Below are 25,219 nucleotides of genomic sequence, written 5' to 3' on the forward strand. Positions count from 1 at the left end.
CCCACCAGTTTTTTTTGCTTGCCTTGCTCAACCCACCAGGATACGCCACTGCACATCAAGTGGCGATGGCTGAAATCAAACACTTTGTTGTTCTCTTCAATTCATCAAATGTTTGACCTCCCCCCAAAATTTTTTTCTAGCTACACCATTGCTCGTATTGCGACACTTTCCCAAACCACTTGCTAATTTCTTTCGCTTTGCTTCAAAGAAATCTGTCCAGCCTGTGCGCTTACATTTTAATTGTAAAATTCACTCGGGATTGCCGATTGGATCAAAACAACAAGAGACTTGTTGCATGCATTTCATTGCATTGCAATTAGCAACTTTAAAAATTATTGTGTTGTCAGGGCCGTCGCTGCAGGGGGGGGCGTGCCCCCTCTCCTGACAACAACCTGCGCACACACACTTCAGGCACTGAAGAAGAACTGGTTTCAATTTTAGTTTCATCAACTAGGTGGCTAGTAAAAATATTACTTTTCATGGTCCTTCCACTTGTGTGTTGATCCGAAATAAAATTTATCGGCGATTATCGGCGATAATCAAATATTGCCTTTGGCGATAACGATAAACAATAACTGAAAAAATAATTGAGCGATAACGATAAGCGATAAAAATTTATCGCCGATAATTATCGCCGGTAAATTATCGCCGATAATGCCCATCACTGCATATGCAAAATGTTCTTAAATGTGATGCAAAGTTTCATGATGTTTCAGAAAAAACAAACAAACTAGCCTACATTTATTGTGTGAAACAGTAGACAATAATGGCATAGGCGTAGGGAAGCGTTATAATTTTCGGGGTTGAGAAAAGTTTTTTTTCAAACCGCCTATAATTAATTGCGCCCAAACATTTTTGCGACAAAGCATAGATCACCCGATTAACAATTCTACACTGCTACCAATAGTCTGGTGCAGTATGAACTTTGAATATATTTTGTCAACTACCAGTACCGTAGCCTTTTAAGGTAAAATGTAAAGGTGAGTACTGAGTAGCCTACCATAGACTACTTGCTAAATGCTCTGGGCTACGGCCGTGTGACACACAATGAAGAAGAAGATAGCCTACTTGAAGGTTCTCATCATAGGCTACTTGCAGAGGTAGGCAATAGCGCGCTACTTTTGTAGCGGCGCTACTTTTTTGGTGAAAGTAGCGCTAGCGGCGCTACTTTTTAGTTGGAGTAACGTCTGCAGTAGCGGCGCTACTTTTTTTCAAAGTAGCGGTAGCGGGAGAGGCGCTACTTTTTTCCCACTTCTGGCTACTTGTACTAAGCCTTTGGCACTAACAGGAGTAGGCTATAAGGTGGCCAGCAGTTCCCTCGGCCGCCTTTCCTTCAGCAACTACATTCCCACCGCTACTATCGCTCAAATAATGAGAAAGCACCACAAAAATACAATACTCTATACAGAAAAACATTTCACATCAATAAGATAATAACAAGCCTACATCTAGGCTACTTCCAAATACAAATTGTCAGTTGTCACTATGATGTAGGCTACAGTCCAAGTTAAAAAGTTATAATTATCAGTTCAGTTTGTTTTTGATTATGACTAGGCCTATGTTTATAATTATGACTTTTGCAATGCTATGTCGCTATTTTGACGTATTGTTTTCGCTTAGATGATCAGAAATAAAAACAACTGAACTGAACTGCTGTTTGTTGATTTTGACGCAAAACTTTTGTCTTTACATTGTGGCCAAGAGTGTTTTCCTCAAGACCATCAGCACTTTTTATAACGCACCCCGGTCGATCAACATAGCAACTGTTTACTTTTTCTTGTTTTTTATTATTTTTTTTTACTGATATAAATTTTTAAAAAGTTTCACTTATCCATTCTTTCTCTTCGTTTTTGTCTAAATTTTTAAAATTCTACTAAGGTGTTGCGAACGTGCTATAGTTTAAACTGATTGCCTTGCTTTGGTGTCATGCACGTTATAGCGTCGGCGTTTTGTCACTTCTACATTTTTACAAATCTTTGGTATGTTTGGCATATATATTTTTGTTGTTGTGATTGTTAGAAATAAAAGCAAACTTACTGAAACTGGTTTTTACTTTCCGACAATGAAAAAGAAATATGTTGAAATGATGAAACTGCAAAATCCAAAGGAAAACTCTGGTTGTTGTACACTTGCGTAGTTTTTGGTCACGTGGCAACAACAAATCAAGCCGACTGGTTGGAATTGGATTTGGTTTTGCCTGCTGCTGCTAGAATCTTGAACAGTAGCGTTGACAGGGGGGTCCAGGAAGTACTTTTGGTCCCGGGCCGAGAAACCACCGCATATGCTTTGGATATAAGGCGTTTTTCTATAAAGTGTCTTGATTTGGGGCTCCAGTCTCTCCTTGGTACTGGGCCCTGAATGTTGACCTGCTAATGAGTAATGACGCTACCGGATTGTAGGCAGTATCCACCAGTCTGTATTGCAATGATGCTTCAACATATTAAATCAAGATCTTTTATTTTAGAAAAGGCTTACCTTAGATTTTCAAATTTTATTTGCTTGTTTATACCAAAACTGTAGGCTATTCAAGTATGCTGAAGCCAATAAGTCGAATTTCATCGGTTTCCTACCAGACTGTTTTGTGTAGTTGTAGTAGTATAATAACAATAGACTGTTTTATTTTGCACTCATTGTGGCAACATGCAGTGCAACATGCAACTCCAGCGCTTTTCTCAAAACATGCCCATACCATCTCACTCCATTCGCTTTCGCCAAGTAATAAACATTTTTCTGATAAAAGTTGGTTGTAGCCTATCATGGCAAAATGTTTTCAAGTTACCATATATGGTAAGTTTGATGTTTACATCAAAAAAGGCTTGTTAATCTTCCTTATTATTTTTAATTAGACTTGTTTCTATGCTTTAAACAGGGAATTAAGGTGTCATAGTCTAAATATTGTAAAAGAATGAAAGCATTAATTCTTGTTGGAGGATATGGAACTCGTTTGAGACCATTGACCTTAGATGTACCAAAGCCATTGGTGGAATTTGGCAACAAACCCATCATGCTTCACCAAGTTGAAGCTCTGGTTGAAGTAAGTTTATTTCTGAACTGAAAGATTTTTTGTGATGTCTACATACTGTAGGCTAGGCATCAACAAAGTTTTGAACACTCAACATAGCCTATCAGTATAACTCAACATAACCTAATTTACCTATCAAACTATCTTTTTTACTTTATGAAGATGACAATTGAGAGTGTATTAATTGTATTTTAACTGTACTTTTTTAGGCTGGTGTTACAACTGTCATATTAGCTGTTAGTTATATGTCTGAAGACTTGGAAAAAGAAATGCACAAGCATGCAAAAAGAGTAAGTTAGACATTTTTGTGACATTTATACATGCCATTTATTATGATCAAATATAGTAGCTTACTGTATTAATCACTTTACACAAGATATTATTTATAACATGATCATTTTTTTAATAATAATCGTGTTTTTATTTGCGCCCATTGCGATAACATACAGTACACTGCGATCACATATGTGATACAACAGACGACAGGAATCAGCGAAGTGACATATAGTCTTCGAGTCAACTGCTCCTTTTATTTTGGCTTGCCATTAAGTGTCTTTGCCGAGACACAGCCGCGTGCTCTTGAGCAGTGTCGAATACACGTCCTTTCGAACGTCGCACAGACATTCTCACCACTAGGCTACGCAGCCGACTGTTTCTATAAAGTTTTTGTCAAAAATACTAGTAACCTATTATGTTACAATTATCATAACTGATGTTAAAAAGTTGTAAATTTCTGTTAGTAAGAAGTTCATATATTATTATGTTTTAGCTTGGAATTGACGTTATTTTTTCACAAGAAAAAGAACCACTTGGTACAGGTATGTATTGAATTGTACACATTTACTGTAAATACTATAGATAAACAGGTATATACTAGATTTAGAAAATAAGAAAGCATAGGCTACATCACTGCAATTGGTCATTTCCTAACACACCATATATCTGAGTTCAATTCATTTACAATTTTGTTGTAGCTGGACCTTTAGCTCTTGCCCGGAAGTACTTGGAGTGTACCGAAGAATCCAATGAGCCATTTTTTGTGCTTAATAGTGATGTCATTAGCGATTACCCTTTTGCCAAGTTAATTGAATTTCACAAGGAACATGGCAATGAAGGAACCATATGCGTATGTATATGGATTTATTACTGTATATATATATAATTGTTTTTAAATTTTGTTTTTAGTGAGTAAATGTGTTCTAGACCTTCAATTTGTGATCAATTGTTCGTACAGATTCATTTCTGTATTTATAACATCATTTATAATTTGCAGTACATCAGGGCTTAAAAACATTTTTATTGTATAATATAACCCTAGTTCAGAAAATAATTGTCTATGTGACCCTTTGGTGGGAAATTAACAGTGTAAACCACCCTCTGTAGGCTTATTTTAAATTTGTTTGGCACCCTATTAGCAACCCTGCTGATGGATTGTGACCACATTTGTGACTCATAGTTTGAGAAACACTTCAATACAGGGTCTCTGCTACTGGGTCTGCTACTATTCGGTGAGTCCGATTCGGTGAGTTCCTAACCCCAAACCCTAAAACGGCAATGATAATTAGGCTACGGTACCCAATAATTTTAAAAAAAAATTAAAAAATTCCCCTTTAAGGGATCGGACTCACCGAATCAGACTCACCGAAACGGACCATTCCGCTGCTACTGATAAATGGTTAAATGTTGCTTGCACAATGGCACTTATTGAAGTGCCATGAGAACGTATAAACTTGATGAAAGGGGTACACTAGGGTGCGGCTGATGCCCCGACCTGAAGCAAAACACCCTAACTTTTTTTTATAGGTGACACTTGGTACAAAAACAATATTTATGAAGTTTAAGACCAATCTATAAATGTTTAGGGGGTCCAGATTTGAATTGAAAATTGAGAAATTTGGTACTTAATTGCCATAATCGTGTAGTTTTACAGTGCTACATAGTCCTTCATTTATCATGGTAAATTCTGTATTTAAGGTCATCTAGGCTCCACAGTTGCAATGTTTCACACAGTAGGCTATTATTATGTTCCATACTATTTTTTAACAAGTAAGGTTTTGCAAGCAGACAGCCAAACACTAATTTGAGAAGTTACGTGACAACCTATTGCAAAATATGCTTGATATGTAATTGCTGGAGAATGCAAGTATTAAGCAGTAGAACAACATAGTCTGTGTATTACTATTAGCCAGTACAATACACAACTTTTATTAAATGTGAGTGACTGAAATCTTCCTGGTCACTATTGTCAGCTTTACCTTGTGAATCGCTAAAAGCGAAAACATGCCTATGTGATGTCATAATACCTTCAAAATGACTTACCACTGTTTAGCTCAGTCAAATACCTCCAGTTTCAGTCTATTAAGTGCAGATCATTTCTAAGGCATTGTTCCCAGGTTCAGAATAAGGTTAAATGTAAGGAGTCGTTACAGAGCACTTCTCCTATATCAAGACAAGGCTCCTAACCATTTTAATTGTGACAACTTAGGAATGGTGAATTACCTTAGACATTTAGTATGCTTTGTGGTGAAACATGCATAGATTCATATTGATCAATTGCAGAATGCAGTCCAGAATCAATACGTGTAGTTTGTATTCAGTTGGTAGGCTATTTAATCAAAAAAAAGTTTGCTAGGCTATGTCTTCTTATGCACAACATGACCCTCGGTATGTTCTACTCGCTACGGTTACCACAAAAGCAGATCAAGGTATCAAACGTAGCAAGTTACCAACCTACAAGCAAGTGATTTTCAAATTAATTCAAACAATTTTATCAGGAAGGCAGGTAATTACAGTACAGTTGAGCAAGTTTTTACGTTTTACTTGTGAGCTAACATTTCTACAGTTGCAAAGCAAAAAATGTCAGAAAAAAATAATTTCTTTTTACAAGCAAGAATTTCAAATGAAGTGTGAAAGAGACAAAGGCAAACCACTAAAAATATACAAGAATTTCAGAAAAAGCTTAGCAAAACCTTTCCTTTCTGGCCACGCAATGTAATGAAAAAAATAGCAATGAAGAAGACATGCTATTCCTTATCAGTATACAAGGCAACCGGTAAGCAAGTATGGCTGGAAAAGATAAAGTGTTAGAAGCAAAAGTTAAAAAGATCAGTACCAGGCCACAACAACAAAATAGATGAGTAGCAAAGGAGGAGACCCGAGTTAATGGTATAAATAATGCCATTCATTTAGAAGATGAGGATGACGTGGACAACGAGCCATGCACATATTCAATGATTTGTGAGGTAGAGGAAAAACACTCTCATGAAAGAAGATCAAAAACAGGAACAGCAATGTTCATTTCTCATGACATAATGAAATCTCCAGGATTAGTCTCTGCAGCAATCACAAACAGCATTACACCAACTGCCTTATCTCTTACTCTCCATTCTATGGTTCAAGCCTGTTCTGGAGATGCTTTGAAGCTAAATCTCCATCCATCTCAGTCACACAGACACAGAGTTGAAACAGTGCAACATATCTCATAAAAAATTCTCTCCGCATGGTCACCACCTGCTGTTGGTGCTGTACATTGGGATGGAAAGCTTCTGGAGACTTTAACCAGCAAGTAGAAGCAAGATGAAAATCTCCGAGTTTTGATATCTGGCATCAGTGGCATTAAACTGTTGGGTGTTCCAATAATTCCAACCCATTCAACAGAAACAGCTGGAGCACTTGTGTCCAAAGTTACTATGCAGTTGCTTGAAGATTGGAATTGCAAAGATTTTCTTACATCTCTTGATTTTGACACAACAAGCTGTAATACAGGGCATTAAAACTGGTGCTTGTATACAACTTCAAGAAGATATAGGTCGCCCCTTACTTTAGGCTGCGTGTAGGCACCATGTGGGTGAAGTAATTCTTTTTAAGGTGAAAACCTGTGGTGAAATGATATGCAATTATGTATCATAGAGTACTGAAACACAAATGTTAGAATGTCACTTTGTAATATCTAAAGTTTAACTCAAAAGCAATAAAGGAGTGTTTATATTAAATTTATTATGGTTAAAGCCTACACAGCGCTGTGGTAAACGGCATTAAAAGTATAAAACACTGATTTTCTAGTGTCAGTTATGGTATGTTCTGAACAGGGTATTCATTCAAAGAATTTGCAATCCAAAGACACCATTTTTGAAACTTTTTGCAAAGTATGCTTCACAGATTTTGCCTAAACTTAGAACGTTTGCCATAATTCTGCAAAAATTTCAGAAATTCCATTGCACAAAGTATGCAAAATTACCCCTAAATTGACACACTTGTTCTAAGTGAAACCTAAGCTTCTGTTCACAGCATAAAAACTATAATTTGCAATAATTTACAAAAAATTAGCTGGTATCACATGAGCAATGAACATACAAAAATCACTCAAATTTTTTTTTAAACATAAATCACTCAATTTAATGTCAAAATTGAAATTTGGGAAAATCGATAATCCTATAAAAGTTTGATTGCAATCTGGACCCCCTAGACCTTATTCAATTTTGCTGAAACTTCATATTTAAGCTTTGTAGACCAAGCCTCACTTCCAAAAAAAAGTTAGGGTTGCTACAATCAAGTTTTAAATTTTACGGGGCATCAGCCGCACCCTAGGGTACACTGTACTGGTCTGCTACTATTCGGTGAGTCCGATTCGGTGAGTTCCTAACCTCTAACCCATAACCCTAAAACGGCAATGATAATTAGGCTACGGTACCCAATAATTAAAAAAAAAAATTGAAAAAATCCCCCGTTAAGGGATCGGACTCACCGAAACGGGCCATTCTGACAATGTACAGTATTAAAAAGCAGTAGAATAAAAACTGAAAGAAAGTATTCTGTGTAGATATATTTAAGGCATCTTAGCTTGTGTTTGAGGTGTCAATATTATTTTTTAAAGCATGGAAGTAATACAGTATAGGCCTACCAATCTACCATATTTTGTTTATATTACTTACAGGTAGCCAAAGTGGAAGAACCTTCTAAGTATGGTGTTGTCGTGTATGAAAAAGCAACCGGGAAAATTCAAAGGTATGTGTTGTATAGTATTTTAGAAAAATGGAAGTGGCCTATGAAAGATTTAGAAACTTGTTAGTTCTAAATAGTGGTGAAAATATATTTCAGGTTTGTTGAAAAGCCACAGGAATTCGTCTCTAACAAAATTAATGCGGGAATGTATATTTTCAACCCTTCAATTCTCAATCGAATTGAGGTTAGTTATTTAATGTGATTTGTTGCAAAAATTTCACTTTCTTAAGAAAAAAATTAACTACATTTTGCATATTTAAAGCATCTTTTCTAGAGCTCGATCGATATCACTTTTTCAGGCCGATACCGATATTTATGAAATTTTTAGGCCGATACCGATATATATCGGCCGATATATATCAGCTACGAAAAATTTGTTACCAACAAAGTTATTAAGCAACAAACCAGTCCAAGAAAGTTTATGCATTAGTTGCTGTAATGGAAAAATCATTCTTAAACAACAACTCAGGACTCGAAATTCGTTTTTGCTGACGGAAGACAAACGTGTCCGGTCTGAATTCTTCGCCATTTAAGAGCTATGGCTACGGTTTGGAAGGCTTTTTAAAATTTCAGCGAAGGCTTTCATCAGACCAACGAGGTGCGCTTGGAGAGTCAAAGCGCCGTGTAGCGCAAGCTGCAATGCGCCGCATAACTGATTAACTTTCACCGAACGAGGTCGTGTGGATTTTTGCGTCACAATGCTCTGGGCACGAGTCGGAAAACTTCTACACTACCGCTACTATTTTCTGCTGTGCAAAGTTTCACTGGCCATTTTTCTTTAGGTATATTTTTGCGTGTTATGTGAGCGAAAGTAGATTTTCCATGGGCCTTTTCTTTCTTACTGTAATACCAAAACTTAACAAATTTTGCTGCATCTTGCTGTAATAGCCTACTCGTATAATTAATCTAATTTTGTAATCAACCTTGCCTTACCGATATTACTCGGAGATCAAAGCCAGACATCGTGACGTAAGACTTGAACTAAGTTGCGCGTGCTCCCATCGATTCTTAGCGAAGAATTCACCTTTGTTACGTTGATTCAATGTCATCAATCGTTGAAGCAACGTAAAACTCGAAAGGTTTCCTGCTTGAATGGAAGCTAAGCAATATAACAGTATTAACATTTTCTAGATGCGCGCACTAGAATGGGCGGAAATTATATTCTCGCAACAATTGTTCGTGCTATGCAAGCACGTTTGAGCAACTTGTGTTTCTTCTAAAAGCATGTATGGCTGGTTTTGAGTGTACTTTTGGTGGCCGATGTTTATCGGCGAAAAATAGCCGATACAATATATCGGCTACCCCTGATATCGGCCGATACATATCGGCTGACCGATATATCGGTCGAGCTCTAATCTTTTCATCAGTTTTTTTTTTTTTTAAGCTGTGGCAGTAGATTATCAGTTTTCACCAGCAACTTGTGAAAAGTATTCTACATCACTTAAAGAAAAGTTTACAGCGCTGACTTTTTTTAACACAGGCCAAACCCATGTCAATTGAGCGTGAAGTTTTCCCTTTCATGGCTGATGAACAACAATTGTACTGTATGGAACTCGAAGATTTTTGGATGGATATTGGCCAACCTAAAGACTTTTTGACAGGAATGTGCATGTATTTGAGATCCTTAAACAAAAAGACTCCTGACAAGCTTCACAAAGGGCAAGATATCGTGGATCCTGTTCTCATTGTAAGATTTGCATAGTTTTTCTAAATTTTACAGTGTTGCTTTTAATGATAACAAATCAAATTATTTTTAAATATTTAAGTTACCATATCGAATATTTTTATTTGTTGTTTAGATTTGTTTTTTTTTCGATTATTCCTCTTTTTTAAATAGTTGCTTTGCTTTTCAAACCAGTAAATTATTTCTTTTTTACATGAATTTAACATCCGCAGATGTTGAATTAATATATATATAAAGAAGCTGATTTGCTAGCTAACCGTAAACCCTTTCATTTATGAATTTTTTTAAGCGAGCAATATATATATATATATTTTACCAAAATGTAACGCTTACCGTACTGCATAAGAAATAATATTTCGTCACTGGATTTACGTCATGATGGCGTTATAATGTATTCACAAAATGTTGTTTATAAACAACTTCATGATGAAAGGGACAAAAAAATTTGGAGTAATTTTTGAAAAACTTTGTTTTTAGATACTTTCATACAAGGCATGAAAGTATTATACTTTGTATGATTTTATGCGTCTGCTACTATTCGGAGAGTCCGATTTGAAGAGTTCCCTATTCGGAGACAGCCTTTTTCGGAGAGTTCCCTATTCGGAGATTTTTTGAAATTTTTTTGAAAACGCAGGATACATGTCAATTTTATCTGAGCAAACATTAATAATTCAAAAATAAATTTAATTCTCTTTTTAGTTTTAAGATCTAAATGGTTAGGTTTAAACCCCACTCATCTAAAGCTTCGATAATTTCAACTATAAAAGAAACGATATTGTGGAATTACCTAGTCAGCTAAAGTTCTCTTTTCTACACGATTTCGACGTTTAGCGACGTTAAAACGATGTAGAAACGGCAATTTCTGCTGGTTGGGATAACTAGGCTACGGTATTTCAACGTTTAGCGACGTTAAAACGATAGGCCATACATTTGGTTATCTGTTACTACAATGTAAAAATGAACTGTTAAGGCTAACTGGGTTCTTGGAACAAATTTTTACTGGTCAGAATAACTAGGCTACGGTACCCGATAATTTCCTTTCAATCCAAGCTGTAGGCCACACATTTGTTGATCCAAACTACCGGTAATCATTTTAACTATTCAAAAGTACTAACTTGTAGACATAAACATGATTTTTTTTTGTAACATCTTTTTTTTATTTTCCTTTTCATATCTTAAATTTTTCTGAAGGTGTTGCGGCCGTGCCAAATTTCTTTCAACTCAATCACTTACTTCGGTCACAAGCACGTTTTAACGTTCGCGTTTTGTCGCTTCTACCTTTTTCTCGACCTTTGCTATGTTGACGTGTATTGCTTTTGTTATGATGGTCACAAATAAAAACAATTCAACTGAACTGACATGACGAATTTTCATTTAATTGTTCAAACATTTTATTTCTATTTTTTTTCTGCACGATTTCAACGTTTAGCGACGTTAAAACGATGTAAAAACGGCAATGATAATTAGGCTACGGTACCCGATAATTTTCAAAAAAAAATTCAAAAAATCTCCGAATAGGGAACTCTCTGAAAAAGGCTGTCTCCGAATAGGGAACTCTCGGACTCCCCGAATCGGACTCGCCGAAACCGGCCATTCCGATGATTTTATAAAGCAATGTTTTGCTTTATCAAGCATAATATAAGGTTGTGCTTGGAAGCGAGTAAGCCTACGTGAATAGAAGCGGGTTAGCCTAGATCTCTCCTTTGTGTCCCATTTAAACTCCTAGAACGACTGCTTCTTTTACGTCTTGAACCTATCATTGAACCTCAACTACCGAAGGAACAAGCTGGTTTCCGTCATGGACGATCTACAGTTGATCAAGTTGTGAAACTCACTGACGACATTGAAGATGCATTCGAACATCGAGAGAAAGCTTGCCTGGTACTGGTTGACCTAACTGCAGCCTATAATACGGTATGGCATCGTGGACTGACTCTCAAGCTTTTTCGTTTTATCCCTAGCCGTCACACAGTTCGATTCATTTTGGAGATGATCTCTAATAGACGCTTCACACTTTACACCAGTGATGGACGGAGTAGTCGACCTCGCTCTTTGAAAAACGGCGTGCCTCAAGGATCAACCTTGTCACCACTGCTATTCAATGTTTACATCAGCGACCTCCCCTGCACCAAGTCAAAGCAATATGGTTATGCCGACGATTTACCCCTACTAGCCACTAATAGAATCTGGTCCAATGTAGAGCACTCACTGGAGTCAGATATGAAAAGAATTTCGGATTACTTAGATACGTGGAGACTGCAACTCAGTGCTACAAAGACTACCGTCAGTACTTTTCATCTCAATAATCACCAAGTCGACAGGAAATTGAAGGTCGAAGTCAATGGTTGTCAGTTACCGTTCAAGAGTCAACCAGCTTATCTCGGGGTGAAACTGGATAGGCAACTGACGTACAAGCAGCACATTTAAGGCATGCGTGCAAAAGTAACTGCACGCAATGGACTTTTGAGGTGCTTGGCCGGCACAACATGGGGGGCAAAACCATCTACCCTTCGCATAGGTGGCCTGGCGCTTGCCTACAGTGCTGCGGAATACGCAGCTCCGGCATGGTGTCGCAGCAAGCACACCAAAAAATTAGACGCCTGCCTGAACGAGACAATGCGCATTATTACTGGATGCTTAAAACCAACACCACAGCAATACCTTCCAGTGCTGTCAGGTATCCTACCCGCTAATGTACGCAGAGAAGCGCTGGTGTCTTCGTTGGTAAATAAAGCCTGTGCTGATCCGAACCACATAGTACACGATTGCGTATCCACTCCCTATGTCCCAATCATACAACGCCTACCATCACGGCGCCCTTTTGTAAGGCATGCTGCAAAACTCCAGCTCGCTGATTTCAGCACGTCATAGGTCAGATGCCTGGTCCGAGGAATTGAGCACTGTGCCAAAAATAAAGTCTCGCCTCGTTCTATTCGATATCTCTCCTGCCTCTTCACTCCCACTTGGTTCTGAACTTCAGAGAAGAGAGTGGGTGACACTGAACCGAATAAGAACGGGAGTTGGCCGCTTCAATGCTTGCTTGACACGCTGGGGCATAAGGGACTTTGCTGCTTGTCAGTGCGGTGCGACAGAGCAAACAGCTAACCACATCATCTTTGGGTGTCCCATCTATTCCCCTCCCAATGGAATAACAGGCCTCCGCACACTTGACGATCTGGCGAAAAGTTGGCTACAAGTCCTTCCATTTGGCTGACCACAAACTTTTTGCTTCATACGAACGACGACGACGAGCCTAGACGTGAATATCTCCTCAAGAAAAGACAACAACTTGTCAGTAAAACACAACACACTTTCCAATAAGATTTTGACGGATGTCATGTGCTAGTACTGGCGTGCAACTACTTTTCTTTGCATGTTTGATCTTGAGATGCAAGAAGTACCTGTACTGATTATTCGTATGGAGGGATGCACTCTTGCTTGCAATGCTTGTGGTATTGAATGCACGCATCGGTGATAGAAAGCTCTGTGGAGTGAACTACATTATCCTTGCATGTGTGCGCAAACAAATTTGCGTATTATTGCATTCTTTGATCACGGTTGTACCTTAGACTTGCATAAGCTTCTTTTCACACAAGAAGCTTGTCGTCAACCTAATAAAATAACTGCCTAACTCATTTTTTTGCAAAAATGAGATATTTGTGCGAAAATGATCGGAAACGCAGAGCGGTTGTTTTGACTAAGTCACCTTTTCAGATTTTCACTACAGAGTATAGCATGCTCAAAAAATTAAACTGCCTAAGTCATGAGATGGACATAGGCAATTTAATTTCTTGCCTAAGTCATTCAATTTTTGATTTAGGAAAATGACTTAGGCAGTTTTTTTATTAGGCTGTCGTTGTCATACACCGGTGATTCCATTGTTATCATTGACTTTCCAGTCATTTAACCAAGCGAAAAGCCTGCGTGTTTTTTAAGATGATGAAACCATTGAGTTGTTAATACAGTGGTGTTTTTTCACTCAATGAAATAGAAATTGCCGGGTTCCAGACTTTAAAGTTGATTTGTTTGAAAAGTACACTAATTTCTCCAACGGACATTGCTAGTTCAGCAGATAGAAATAAACGTTTGTAAAAATAACCTTGGTTGCTGCATCTGTTCAGTGTTCACTTGAAAAACTCCCAAAAGCACACTTTGGGGCATGACTGATGTACATAACTAATATTATAAATTTTAATCTTCCATCCTCTTCTTAGTCCGATCCACTCCAATATAGGCTATACAGTGGGCCCACTGTAGACTACCTAGCTCTGCGATATTTGCCAGTTCTTCATACCTCACCACTGGGTAATCTGCGATGAGAATTTTCGTCTAAGGTTTATTTTATTGCTACATTGCCCTTGCATCGCTGGGTTTTTTTTTTTTCGCTGAGACTTTTCGGTCATTTGTCCGAAATGACTTGAAAAAATTCGGTCATTTTTTATTTATTTCGGTCATTTTTTCTGATGAAAATATTTCCTTTGAAGTAGCTGATACAAACGAAAATTTGCACTTCCTGACTAGCTACAACATTAAGTTTCGCTGAGAAACGTTGTCGTGTTTTATCTGAGAAAAGTTAGAACAGACAAACGTTACTTTCAGTCTTCGAAATTAACATATTTTTATTTTTGCAAAATCATTGTCAAGGTCAAACGGCAAAAGTTGAAATTGCCTCGGCAATTGCATGTGAACGTTTATTACGAAAAAATTGTACCAAAACATGTAAAGCGAAAAGCAAAATATATACTAGAGTAGTCTATCACGACCGCACTGTTTGATTTATTGTGAAGTAATAATACCAAAAACTAGCGATAAAGCGAGCAACGCGATACGCACGCTGTTAAGTAATAAACGTTATATAACTGACGGGGGGAAAGTAAGTTAATTTTGGATTGATTCAATGTTCGAGGCAACACAAATCGATTTAATTTTCCCGGCGGGTTATAATGCGTGACAACAGTACCCAATAAGAAATTTACGTTTGTTTTACATTAATTCGACATCTAGTGGCGTTGAATTATCATAAAATAACGTTAATTGCTCAACCAGGTACCAGTAACAAATTAATAGCTTCCTGCGAAAAGATTGCCTCGATTTACGTTTACACTAACATAATTTCGGCACAATTGAGATACTGCGAGCAACACAAAGTCGCGAGGCGCGATAAGGAGTAGATGCTTAGACTAATTTGACGTCTACCATCGTTGAATCAATGCAAATAGGATGATATTTTTATGAAAGATTCAATTCTCTCAGCTGGGCACGTGTCTAAGCGCCGGCGAAGTAGGAAGTAACCCAAATAAAACATCCAGCAATAGTAAGAGTCTGGTGTCGTCCAAGAAAATTATTTTTTTTTTGTAATCTTTTGGTCCTTACAAGCGCTCCTGTGGCCTCAGCATTTTTATTGCCAACGCTAATGCGCCATTCACGCATCTGCGTCGGCAATCACCTCAGCAAGTGCCGATTGCCCACGCTAATTTCGAAGACTGACTTCCGTATTTGCGTTATCACATATAATAAGACATTGGATCAACGTTTAAACACTAAGTCTACGTCTTGTATTTCCGATTGACAAGAAATCGTACAGTGGCGCAAGAAGCTTCTTTGCAATCACTGAAATCGATTTGAGCGCGTACGTATTTTTTCGGACATTTTGACCGAATTGACTATATTTTTTTCGGACATTTTGCTAAAAAATCGGTCAATGACCGATAAATGACCGAAAAAAAAACCCAGCTTGCATGGAATATGTTGCTTCAGCGCACTACGTAATTATGGTCAGGAATGTCTGGCATTAAATCGTCACATTGCCGATTGATTGAAAAACAGTTGGGAAGTTTTTACTTCATTTTACTTTCTGGTCTTGCACAACATTATAAAGGAAAGGGTTGATATTATGGAAGACCATAAGATAGCGTGATACAAGCCTTATGTAGCAATCTGCTGTAATCGCTTGGGTCTCTTTAAACTATGTACTTGTTTACTGACTTTTACAACTTTTTTTCGGTTTGAACATGTATGTATGACGCTTGTCTTCTCAAATCGGTTGTTTGCGATCGCTGCATATACAGTTGTTGTTGTAACAGGATCCTACTGTGAAGATAGGAGATAACTGCAAGATTGGACCTAACGTTGTAATTGGTCCTGACGTCGTGGTAGAAGATGGAGTTCGAATACAACGTTGCACCATCATGAGAGGCTCTATTATAAAGTCGCACTCGTGGCTTGAGTCCTGCATCATCGGCTGGAAATCAAAAGTCGGAAAATGGGTGTGTTGTTGGTAATTAGTGACTCTAGCTGAGTCTCTTGCTTTATTCAGCGACGCAGCTAGAAAGAAATTTGAGAGGGGAAACTGTGCAAATTTTTGATTGTTTGAAATGAAGATTTGTTTAAAAATATAGCTACTGAATGCAGCCTAACGTTAATAAAACGTCATTCAGCATATAATACAATGTCATTAAAACGTTGTAATAATATTAGAAACTTATTTGAGAGAGGCGGTTGCTCCCCAAGCTCCCGTCATAGCTACGCTCCTTCTTTATTCATCACTTTTCGTATTGGATCTGTTTCGCCTTATAACGCTTATTTTTTTTTATAATTTATGTCAAGTTTATTCAATTCAAAGTAATCGAATGGCGACAGTATAATGAAATAGTTGGATGGTAATAAAATGCTTTTCCTTGCAACTTTTTCTTACTTGTTACATGTTGCCTTCTAGTGTCTGTTCACATAATATTTTTTTTGTATTTCAGGCTCGTCTGGAGAATGTTACTGTTCTTGGCAAAGATGTACATGTCAAAGATGAGCTTTATCTCAATGGCGTTCGTATCTTGCCGCACAAAAGCATCAGCAATTCTGTTCCAGAGCCACAGATCATCATGTGAAAATTTTAATTTCAACGCATTTAATGTGATTTCAATAAGCAGTAGGGAAACGTTTTATTCCAAAGCCAGAGTTGTTCAAATACTCTATGTATGTTTTTATTATCTCACAGCGACATCATGTTTTTTTTTCATAATATTTTTACTATTTCTTATAAAACTTTTACATGGAAAGAATTGAATTATACATTAAGAACTTTATCCCGTTTGAAGTTGTTTAATATTTTTAAATTAGTCAATGGTGCGCAAACATCTTTTTGTGTTGCTGCGCAATATATTTATATCAGCAGACTGTATGTTGTGCAGTAGATAGTAGCGATTATATTCAGCCTTCCAAGTAATTGCACTGGTTTGACGACCGAAGCTTTTTAGTTTTCCTCCTTGGCTGCTTTGTAAGGCCAAAGATACGTTTCTGTGTCACATTCCACATCGTTATGATGAAAAATGTCGTTTTCGTCTGCCCAGCCAAAGTGCAGTTTTGAAACCAAAATATGATAGTCCGTGGCCTGGCGTAACTATGTTTTGAGTGTTCACTTTTTTCATAAACTTTAAACATTTAGTTTACTTGTACTTAAAAGCTGACTTGGTTGAATCGCACTCAGGGCTGTTTTAAATACAAGTGGACTAAATTTTGCTTAGAAAAAGGGAAGACCTAAAAATGACCGCTCTACGACACTGATGGTAGTACAGTATACCCAGACAGCTAAATCCGCCAACGTAAAAATGACAGATTTTGCTGTCTGGGGTACTTCGAACTGATTTCTCTTTTCGAGCCCCGTATATCGCAAGCCCGTGTTTTCAGTTTGCAACCCTTGCGCGTGAAAGCGTCAGACTAACGTCACTTTCATGTCTGGGTAACATTCATTTTTGTGATCCATTGCAAACGAGTACGCACATGAAAGTATCAAAATCTACATTTACTGAGCAGATTGAAACCTTATAAAAGTTGCCTTCTGATTATAGCCTTATTTTACGTTATTGCAATCTTGCAATTAATGCACATGCTTACTTTGAGTTGCTTGCAGTTAAATAGTAACAAATCTTATTATTTAGTTTCTCTCGATGGCCACAGCCCACTAGGAAGCGCAGATGTGTATGATGAATGTATTGTTTCTTAGAAATACTTTACCTGAATTATTCTATTACTCTTAGATGTTTCTTCTGTATAGTGTGAAGACTTTTCAAGCTGTGTGTGACTGTCATAATATTTATAGCTCTAATTATGCACTTGCAGCTTAAAAGTTTACAGTGTGTTTTGCAGTGATTTTATCAAAACGCTATAATATTATTTGCGATTATTATACTTTCCTGTTTGTGTTGACTAGAGTGTCGTATGAAACAACGGCATGTCAGATTGCTTAGGAATGCGAGCCGAAAGTAACTAAACGTAGTTTTGATGAAGTAGTGCAGTTTATATTTGATAATTTGACTGAAATTGTTGGTATCACTGGTTCTTTTATGCAATAAAAGGTACAGCTCATCGTCTGCAGAATCGATGTCCTAATGGAACCACTGATGCCTCTTGGTGGGGATTGTTCAGATGCAGTCTCATGATAAACGCTATGTTCTTGCATTTTTACCTCCTCCTGTATATAACGTGACCCACGAGTAGCCTATTTTTGCCAACGTAGTGTTGGCTAATTATTCAATCTTAAAATGCTGATAGATAACGGAACAACTTCTCGACCTATTTATGTTTTCTAGACTATGGAAACGCTTTTGACTCAATGAAATCTTTATCGGACTGGGAAAGGTTCTAGCAGAACTTAGTCCTGGCAGTTTTGCATATTACAGAGGCTTTAAACCACTGACGCAGGTGCGTTCACCGAGTTTGACAGAGTGAAGTTACCGATGTAGAAGTGTTGTTGTCTGAATTATTCCATCCACTAGGTGCCGCTGAATGGAGGGTTGTCCTTAAAATGCAAACTACACCCCGCAAGTCCGACCAGCGTTTCTTGATCTTGCAGTTTTTTCGTTTGCATAAAGTCAGGCTCTTAAAACTAACCAACTGAGCTAAAGATCAAAGACAAAAGAACGTTAGAAACCTTTTTGAAGCAAAGCGGGAAGAGTAAAGTTAACAAAAAATAAAGAGAAAAAGGCACTTAAAAATTTGTGACCAAGATTTTCTAAATTCTAATGCGATGATTAGTGGTAAGCTAATAAGTCTCTCAGAAGCCAGACCTCTTTAACGTTCAGACGTTCATTTCAGCAACTCCGTTGCATTGGCAATACATCTGTGGTTTAATCTATTTTATGCTGTCGAGAGTTTAGATAGCTTAGGGTTAAGCTACCTGTTGGTTTTTTAACTTTTACGTTGGCTTTGTAAACTTTATGGAAGAATAAGTCGTTGACAAGAGAAGTCCCCGTATCGAAAACAAATTATGAAAACTGAATAATTGGTTTCGAAGCATTGCGTATTTTTTATGTCAGCATTCAGCAGGATTATATGATATTTTTTTACAACCAGTGGTGTAACTACGCAGGATTTTCTCAAAGGGAGGGCAGTTCGAAATGTTTTCGAATCGAAACAAATTGAAAAAACACCCATTTGCTTATCTAGTAGTCTAAGTCTTACTGTGTAAGATTAGCCTACCATACTCATTTTGCATTGACGATAATTTTTTAGTTTGCAGCAACCACTTTACTCATTTAAAAAGATCTTTCACCGTATAGAAAAAAAAGCGATATAACACTCTTGACGTCGCATATAGCCTAGCTAATATCAGACTATGGTTAGACAACATAGTTAGTTTACTCGACCCAATGAACCATAAGTTGAGAGTAGGCTACGTTCAGTGACTTACGCAGAATTTTTTACTGGGAAAGCAGAGCGTTCGATACAACTTGACTTTTTTTTTCAAGAGTAGCCCTATAATGCAACTTTATAGTCCGACCAAGGTTGGTAGCTGAAGTCGAGGCTATCTGTTGGTGAAATAAACTCTCACGGTCTTTGCGTATGTCACTGTAGGCTACTTTCCGATTGAATTATTATGTAGACTAAAGATGAAAAGCATGATATAGGTCATAGGCTAGGCCTAAACGGTAGGGATAGTAGAAGTAGGGGATTGCTCACTCAAAAAGAAGGTGGACAACTGGAGGGTCATAGTGTTATGACAAAATTTGGTGCAACTACAGCTTAAGGTCTACCGCCATATGTCGCATTCCCAGATGCAGCGTGTTTGACCTGTCTCCAAGTGTACAAAGTGTGTATTGTCAAAATAAATGTATGAAAATATGTGATATCATGCTTATGTAATGCTTGGTCACAGCGGTAAACCATAATTTCTTCTTGGGAAAATTGTAACTTAAAGTTCCCGGATCCTTTCGTCTGCATATAATGACCGAAGAAACACACACTTGAACTTCTTTTCAAACAGTGTATTTCTGTAAAGATTAGCCCACGGCTACCAAAAACGAGGGGGTGCAACGCGTACACCACTGAAAACTGTCACTACAGAACAGATTACTTGGATAAAAGACGGAACCTTTGTCCAGCTAGCAAGCACTAAGCCAACAGTTAAATGTGCGGCCAACTTTCAAACAATCATTTTACGAATGACCAGAATAGATATCAATATCTCAAATTCACGTAGAAAGTAACTGTGACGCAATAAATGAAAGACAATTATGAAGTCATTCCAACAGGTGTTTAAGCTGATGTAATATTTCCTGTTTAAACAGGCCCAAACAGGTCTTATGAACGATGGTGCAATTTTGGCACATGCTTTAGGAATTTCCATGACGTAATATTCAGTAGACTTGAACGGTTTTATATGACGTTTGATTTGTACAGAGATTGGCCGTAACATAGCGGCCCCTAGTTATGACAGTCTAACATGGCATAACTAAAAAAGAATTGAAGGACAATCGTGAGCCAATGAATAAAACACACGATACACAAATTGTTTGAATCACTCTCGTTTAAGTTAATACGTAACTACAAAGGGCATGCAAAGAATGAACAGCAATAAGAATAAACACGACGATACATGAAATTGGTACCATAGGTACACGCAAAAAATGACGCTATATACAATGGTTGCGATAATAACCGACTGTTCTGGGCTCAGACAAGGGTCGGCCACCGCAGACAAAACCAAGCTCAAACCCTAACACTTAGGTGTTCTTTACGGGGGCGAGGCACGAAATATCCCTCAACACGTAGTCTACTTTTACTTTCCCCGTACTCTCATCATAGTTGCAGACGGCAACTTTGGCTCTACGAACCACAGGCTTCCCTTTCCTAATTTGTGGAACTACCTCATGCACCCTCCCAAGTTGATACTTCCCACGTTTACCAATGTCTTGGAGAGAACCTACCACTACAAGTTGACCAGGCTCCAAATTCTCGGCCATTTTTAGCCATTTTTTCCGGCCCTGAAGACCTGGCAAGTAAAAATCGATCCATTTATTCCAAAACTGCTGAGAAAGTGACAAATTGAACCGATAATCCCTTCTTAATTGGTCACGATCATGTGGTTGCCCAACAGCACAGTATGGGTCTAAGTATGGGGTCAAAAGTGAGGCAGGGGTGATGACAGTAAAATCCCTAGGGTCGTCACTCAAAGGTACCAAAGGGCGTTCGTTCACGATCCGAACGGCACTGCCTGTGTACGTAAGCAGTTCAATAAAATTGGGCTTACGAATTGAAGAGTCCAAAATGTGAAAAAAGTATTTGGTCACATCAGCCATGAAACCAAATCTTTCAAGCCGAAATCTAGCCAAGACATCTGCCAGAGGGTTTAACAAGTCAGACAATTCAGGACAAGAAGACATTACATCATTTACACAAGTTCCTCGGAATTCAGATTGTTTTAAAGCCTTCTTCTTTAAATCAGCAGCTCTATCTGACGCCAACACAAAATTGTTAGGTAAATCAATAACTTCCTTCAACGGAACAGGTATCTCAAATCGACCATCTTTCAACTCAATATTCGGTTCGACAAGTTCTCTAGCCAAAATATCATTGCGAGACAATTCACAGGTTTCATTTTGCAAAGTCAAATCCTGAATGACTTTATTCAGGTCTGCTATTTCCATATCGCGAGACTCAATTTTACGCTGAAAGCCAGAGATGACATCCGACTCTGAAGACGTCTGCACTCTGCACACTTTAGCAACGCTTTCAACTAAGGGTGACTTACCACCACAAGCCAACCAACCGAGAGGAGTGAGTAAAGCATGCGGTTCACTGCGATTTTCACCAACACGTTCTTCTTTTGCCCACATCAAATAAGCGTTGTCATTGCCAATCAGTACATCTACAGTACTACAATCATTCAAATGAAACATATTCACGTCATGAAAATGACGGAAACCACTTAAATCTTGTTTATGAGGTAAAGTTTTAACATCGTCAGCCCAAGCTGGGTTAACCACCGAGGTTATATCACAAAACAGTTCATCAGTCTCTAACGACTGGATGTTGAGTTTAACAAGGTCAGCACAAGTAGGTTTCTGACCAGCCAGAGTATCTATTTTAAACGACGCTTTATCATACGGTTTAAGACCAAGTTCGCACACCAAGTCACTCGAAACAAAGGTCAACTGCGAACCAGGATCATGCTGACAATACACCAACTTCGATTTGCCAGTCATTGGAGTCAAAACACGAGCAGCAGTAACGCGGTTAAAGGCTGCTTTAACATTTCCAATCTTAACATTACGCACAGGAACTCTGGCACCAGCATCATCTTTACCGACCGAATCCAGAGAATCACGTGACGTCACATAAAAATCATGCAGAAGAAAATAGTGTTTCCTATCGTTGGTAGGTCCACACTTACGACAGTTATTTGCATGATTACAGTCTCTAACCATATGCTGGCGCAAACAATTCAAGCATTTGCCAGCTTTCACAATGACATCTCTCCGATCTTTAGGTGTCAAGCGCAAAAATTCTTTACAATTAGACAAAAAATGATATTCAACTTGACCACGTGACGAACAACAAAAACACGCCGGTATGTCACTATGTCTGGCCACACCGCCGCGCGGTGCGCCAACAGCAGTCGAGTACTGCGAACTCCCTGAAATCACATTATCATGGGGTTTTACCGACGTCTGCCTAACCGGACAAGAAGGCAATTTTCCTTTGCCAAACTTTTTAAAATGCTGCGACTCACCAGAATCGCCCATTAGCATAATGCTAAAATCAGTCGACTTGCGCGTTTCCTCCCGTACTACAAAATCAAACAAACTCTGAAAAGTAGGTTCCTCAGTGCTACCATACTGATCACCTAAAAAGTCAAGATAACGCTGCTTAGCGTCAAACGGGAGTCGCTTAGCCAAATCCAAAACAAAACGTCCTTCTAATTTATCACGCTGACCATAAGCTTTCGCGTAAAGCAAACACTGCGACAATTCATCTTTAAACTCTTTCAAATCACTGGAAGAGATAGAAGTCAATTTGCTACCATAGCGATACTTTCTAATTTCTGGTTCTGCGAAAAGACCTCCACGAACTCCAAAACGTTGGGACAAGCGAGCTAACGACATTTCTATCCTGTCTTCCTCTGACAAGCCAGGAGTGTCAGAAACCAAATTAGCAATCGTTTGTGCAGCTGTTCTAACACAAGCTGCTTGCAACAAAGTCAAACGAGTTCCCTTAAAAGGCGAAGCTGCCATCAAGGCCATAACACGATTTTTAAAGAAGACAAATGGCATATTATTACCATCGTAACCAATCAAGGCCGCCTTATCGAAGAACGTCCTACTATTTTGGTATTCAAAAAAGCAATCCTGCTGTTGAGAACTCGATTTAGCGGGAGAAGACAAGCTATATCCCTTAAGGGGCTGAGTGGGCTCAGTCACATGCACAGCCCGATCACGATCCTCACACACGTTAAAATCAAGAGACGCGATACGCCTCTCACAACCACCCAAATTACGTGTAGCTGGGCGATCAAAAACTAGCGGCGCTGAAAACTGTGAAGGGGGCAAAGCATTACTGCTAATGGCGGCCCCGTGACCTGTACGCTCTGGGGGAGGAGTTCGGTTGTAATTTGCAGGCCTTGGCTCTACAGCCTTCGGAAGACCCTTAGCCGCGGCCCCGAGACCTCCTGAAACAGCTGGAAAACATGTGGATTGTACAGGTCCACTTACGGATTGAACAGGCGTCTGGAAAAGGTTAGGTAAATTAAACTGTGATTGATGTTCACTTCTGGAATGCCTAGAAGAGCCCTTCCTAGAACTACGCCGGGAGCCCAACTCAGAACGATATTCAGCTAAAACTACCTCTTTTCGTTGTTCGGCCCTCAACTGAGCGTCTTTGAGTGCGAACTCAGCAGCTCTAGCTTCGGCTCTCGCGGCGGCCTCAGCAGCTCTCGCTTCGGCCTCAGCTCTCGCGGCAGCCTCTGCTCGTGCGGCCTCAGCAGCTCTCGCGTCGGCCTCAGCTCTCGCGGCAGCCTCAGCTTGAATGGCTTCAGCAGCTCTCGCGTCGGCCTCAGCTCTCGCGGCAGCCTCAGCTCGTATGGCTTCAGCTCTTGCGATGGCCTCAGCAGCTCTTGCTTCGGCCTCAGCTTGGATCTGGAGCTCCTCTCGTCTTAACTGTAGGTTAATTTGTGCAACTATCCGTGACGAGCTCTCAGACATCCTAGTGCTTACATTTGAGGCGCTATCCTCAGGATGTATGTCAGCATCCAACCTATCTGAGAACTCACTTTCTTTTTGTTCGAAGTTATTTTTTAACGAGTTAAATTCGGGATCTACCCTATCACGAAGTTCTGCCAAGATTGCAGAGTTAACAATTTTACTCAAAAGAGCATGGAAATGCCGTAATTCCTCTTCTAAAGTAGATAACTTAGATCTAAAAATTAACAGTTCCTGCTTATCACTCAAAGAACCTAGGGCTACAGAAAGTTTCCCAATTTGAGTCAAAATATCCCGTCTAAGATGCCGGGCCTCTCGAACTGACTTAGCCTCATCGTTAATGGGTCCCTCCCCAGAATGGCCTGCCCGACCGCAAAGAACATCATCAGGCTTAAACTCAGTCGAGTCGACGGCGGTCGAGTCCCTGTCACCACCGAGTGTAGACATATTAAATGTTAGGGCTAAATTTAACAATTAAAAAATTAAGTTACACAAACACACAAAATTACAGTAGTTATAAAAAACTTAACTGCAAAGACCGTAAAAATACAAAAAAGAATTTAAATGCACGATACCGTAGCTGTACGAGTATGTGAAGTCCAAACGTCCACAAAACTTGCTTGGATTCTTCCACTTGAATCTTCAAGCACAGATGGATTGCCTTTAATCTTCTTTCTTGCCAATGAATGTCAAAGTTATTTTTTTTCTGTACCAAACTGAGAAGAAATGTCTTTAATTTTCTTTGCTTCTTTAGACTACCAACCAACAAGATCTTCTTTTATTATTTCTTTGCTTCTAAGTGCTTCTTGGCCTACCAACTAACTAACTTCGTCTTTTATTTTTTATGGTCACAGCGGTAAACCATAATTTCTTCTTGGGAAAATTGTAACTTAAAGTTCCCGGATCCTTTCGTCTGCATATAATGACCGAAGAAACACACACTTGAACTTCTTTTCAAACAGTGTATTTCTGTAAAGATTAGCCCACGGCTACCAAAAACGAGGGGGTGCAACGCGTACACCACTGAAAACTGTCACTACAGAA

The 25,219-nt window shown here is 38.7% G+C and overlaps 1 protein-coding gene across 1 annotated transcript; it reads left to right on the forward strand.

Annotated features, from left to right (window-relative positions):
- The first annotated feature begins 2,877 nt into the window (after positions 1 to 2,877).
- Positions 2,878 to 18,070, forward strand: LOC145781860 (mannose-1-phosphate guanyltransferase beta-A-like). The gene is made up of 9 exons (XM_082593543.1): positions 2,878 to 3,034; positions 3,232 to 3,312; positions 3,792 to 3,840; positions 3,997 to 4,148; positions 7,956 to 8,026; positions 8,120 to 8,207; positions 9,504 to 9,710; positions 15,791 to 15,973; positions 16,457 to 18,070. The coding sequence occupies exons 1-9, from the start codon at positions 2,906 to 2,908 to the stop codon at positions 16,586 to 16,588; spliced, it is 1,092 nt and encodes a 363-aa protein (XP_082449669.1). The 5' UTR covers positions 2,878 to 2,905; the 3' UTR covers positions 16,589 to 18,070.
- The last annotated feature ends 7,149 nt before the right edge of the window (positions 18,071 to 25,219 follow it).

Source organism: Aplidium turbinatum, chromosome 13 (assembly GCF_918807975.1).
Source record: "Aplidium turbinatum chromosome 13, kaAplTurb1.1, whole genome shotgun sequence".
Lineage (NCBI taxonomy): Eukaryota > Metazoa > Chordata > Ascidiacea > Aplousobranchia > Polyclinidae > Aplidium > Aplidium turbinatum.

What these genes read in the sequence shown, in the direction of transcription:
- LOC145781860 (XM_082593543.1), top strand. Translation starts at nt 2,906, where the DNA reads ATGAAAGCATTAATTCTTGTTGGAGGATATGGAACTCGTTTGAGACCA. An exon ending in AAAAGAACCACTTGGTACAG is followed by an intron (nt 3,841 to 3,996) that starts GTATGTATTGAA and finishes ATTTTGTTGTAG; the next exon opens with CTGGACCTTTAGCTCTTGCC. An exon ending in GCAATGAAGGAACCATATGC is followed by an intron (nt 4,149 to 7,955) that starts GTATGTATATGG and finishes TATTACTTACAG; the next exon opens with GTAGCCAAAGTGGAAGAACC.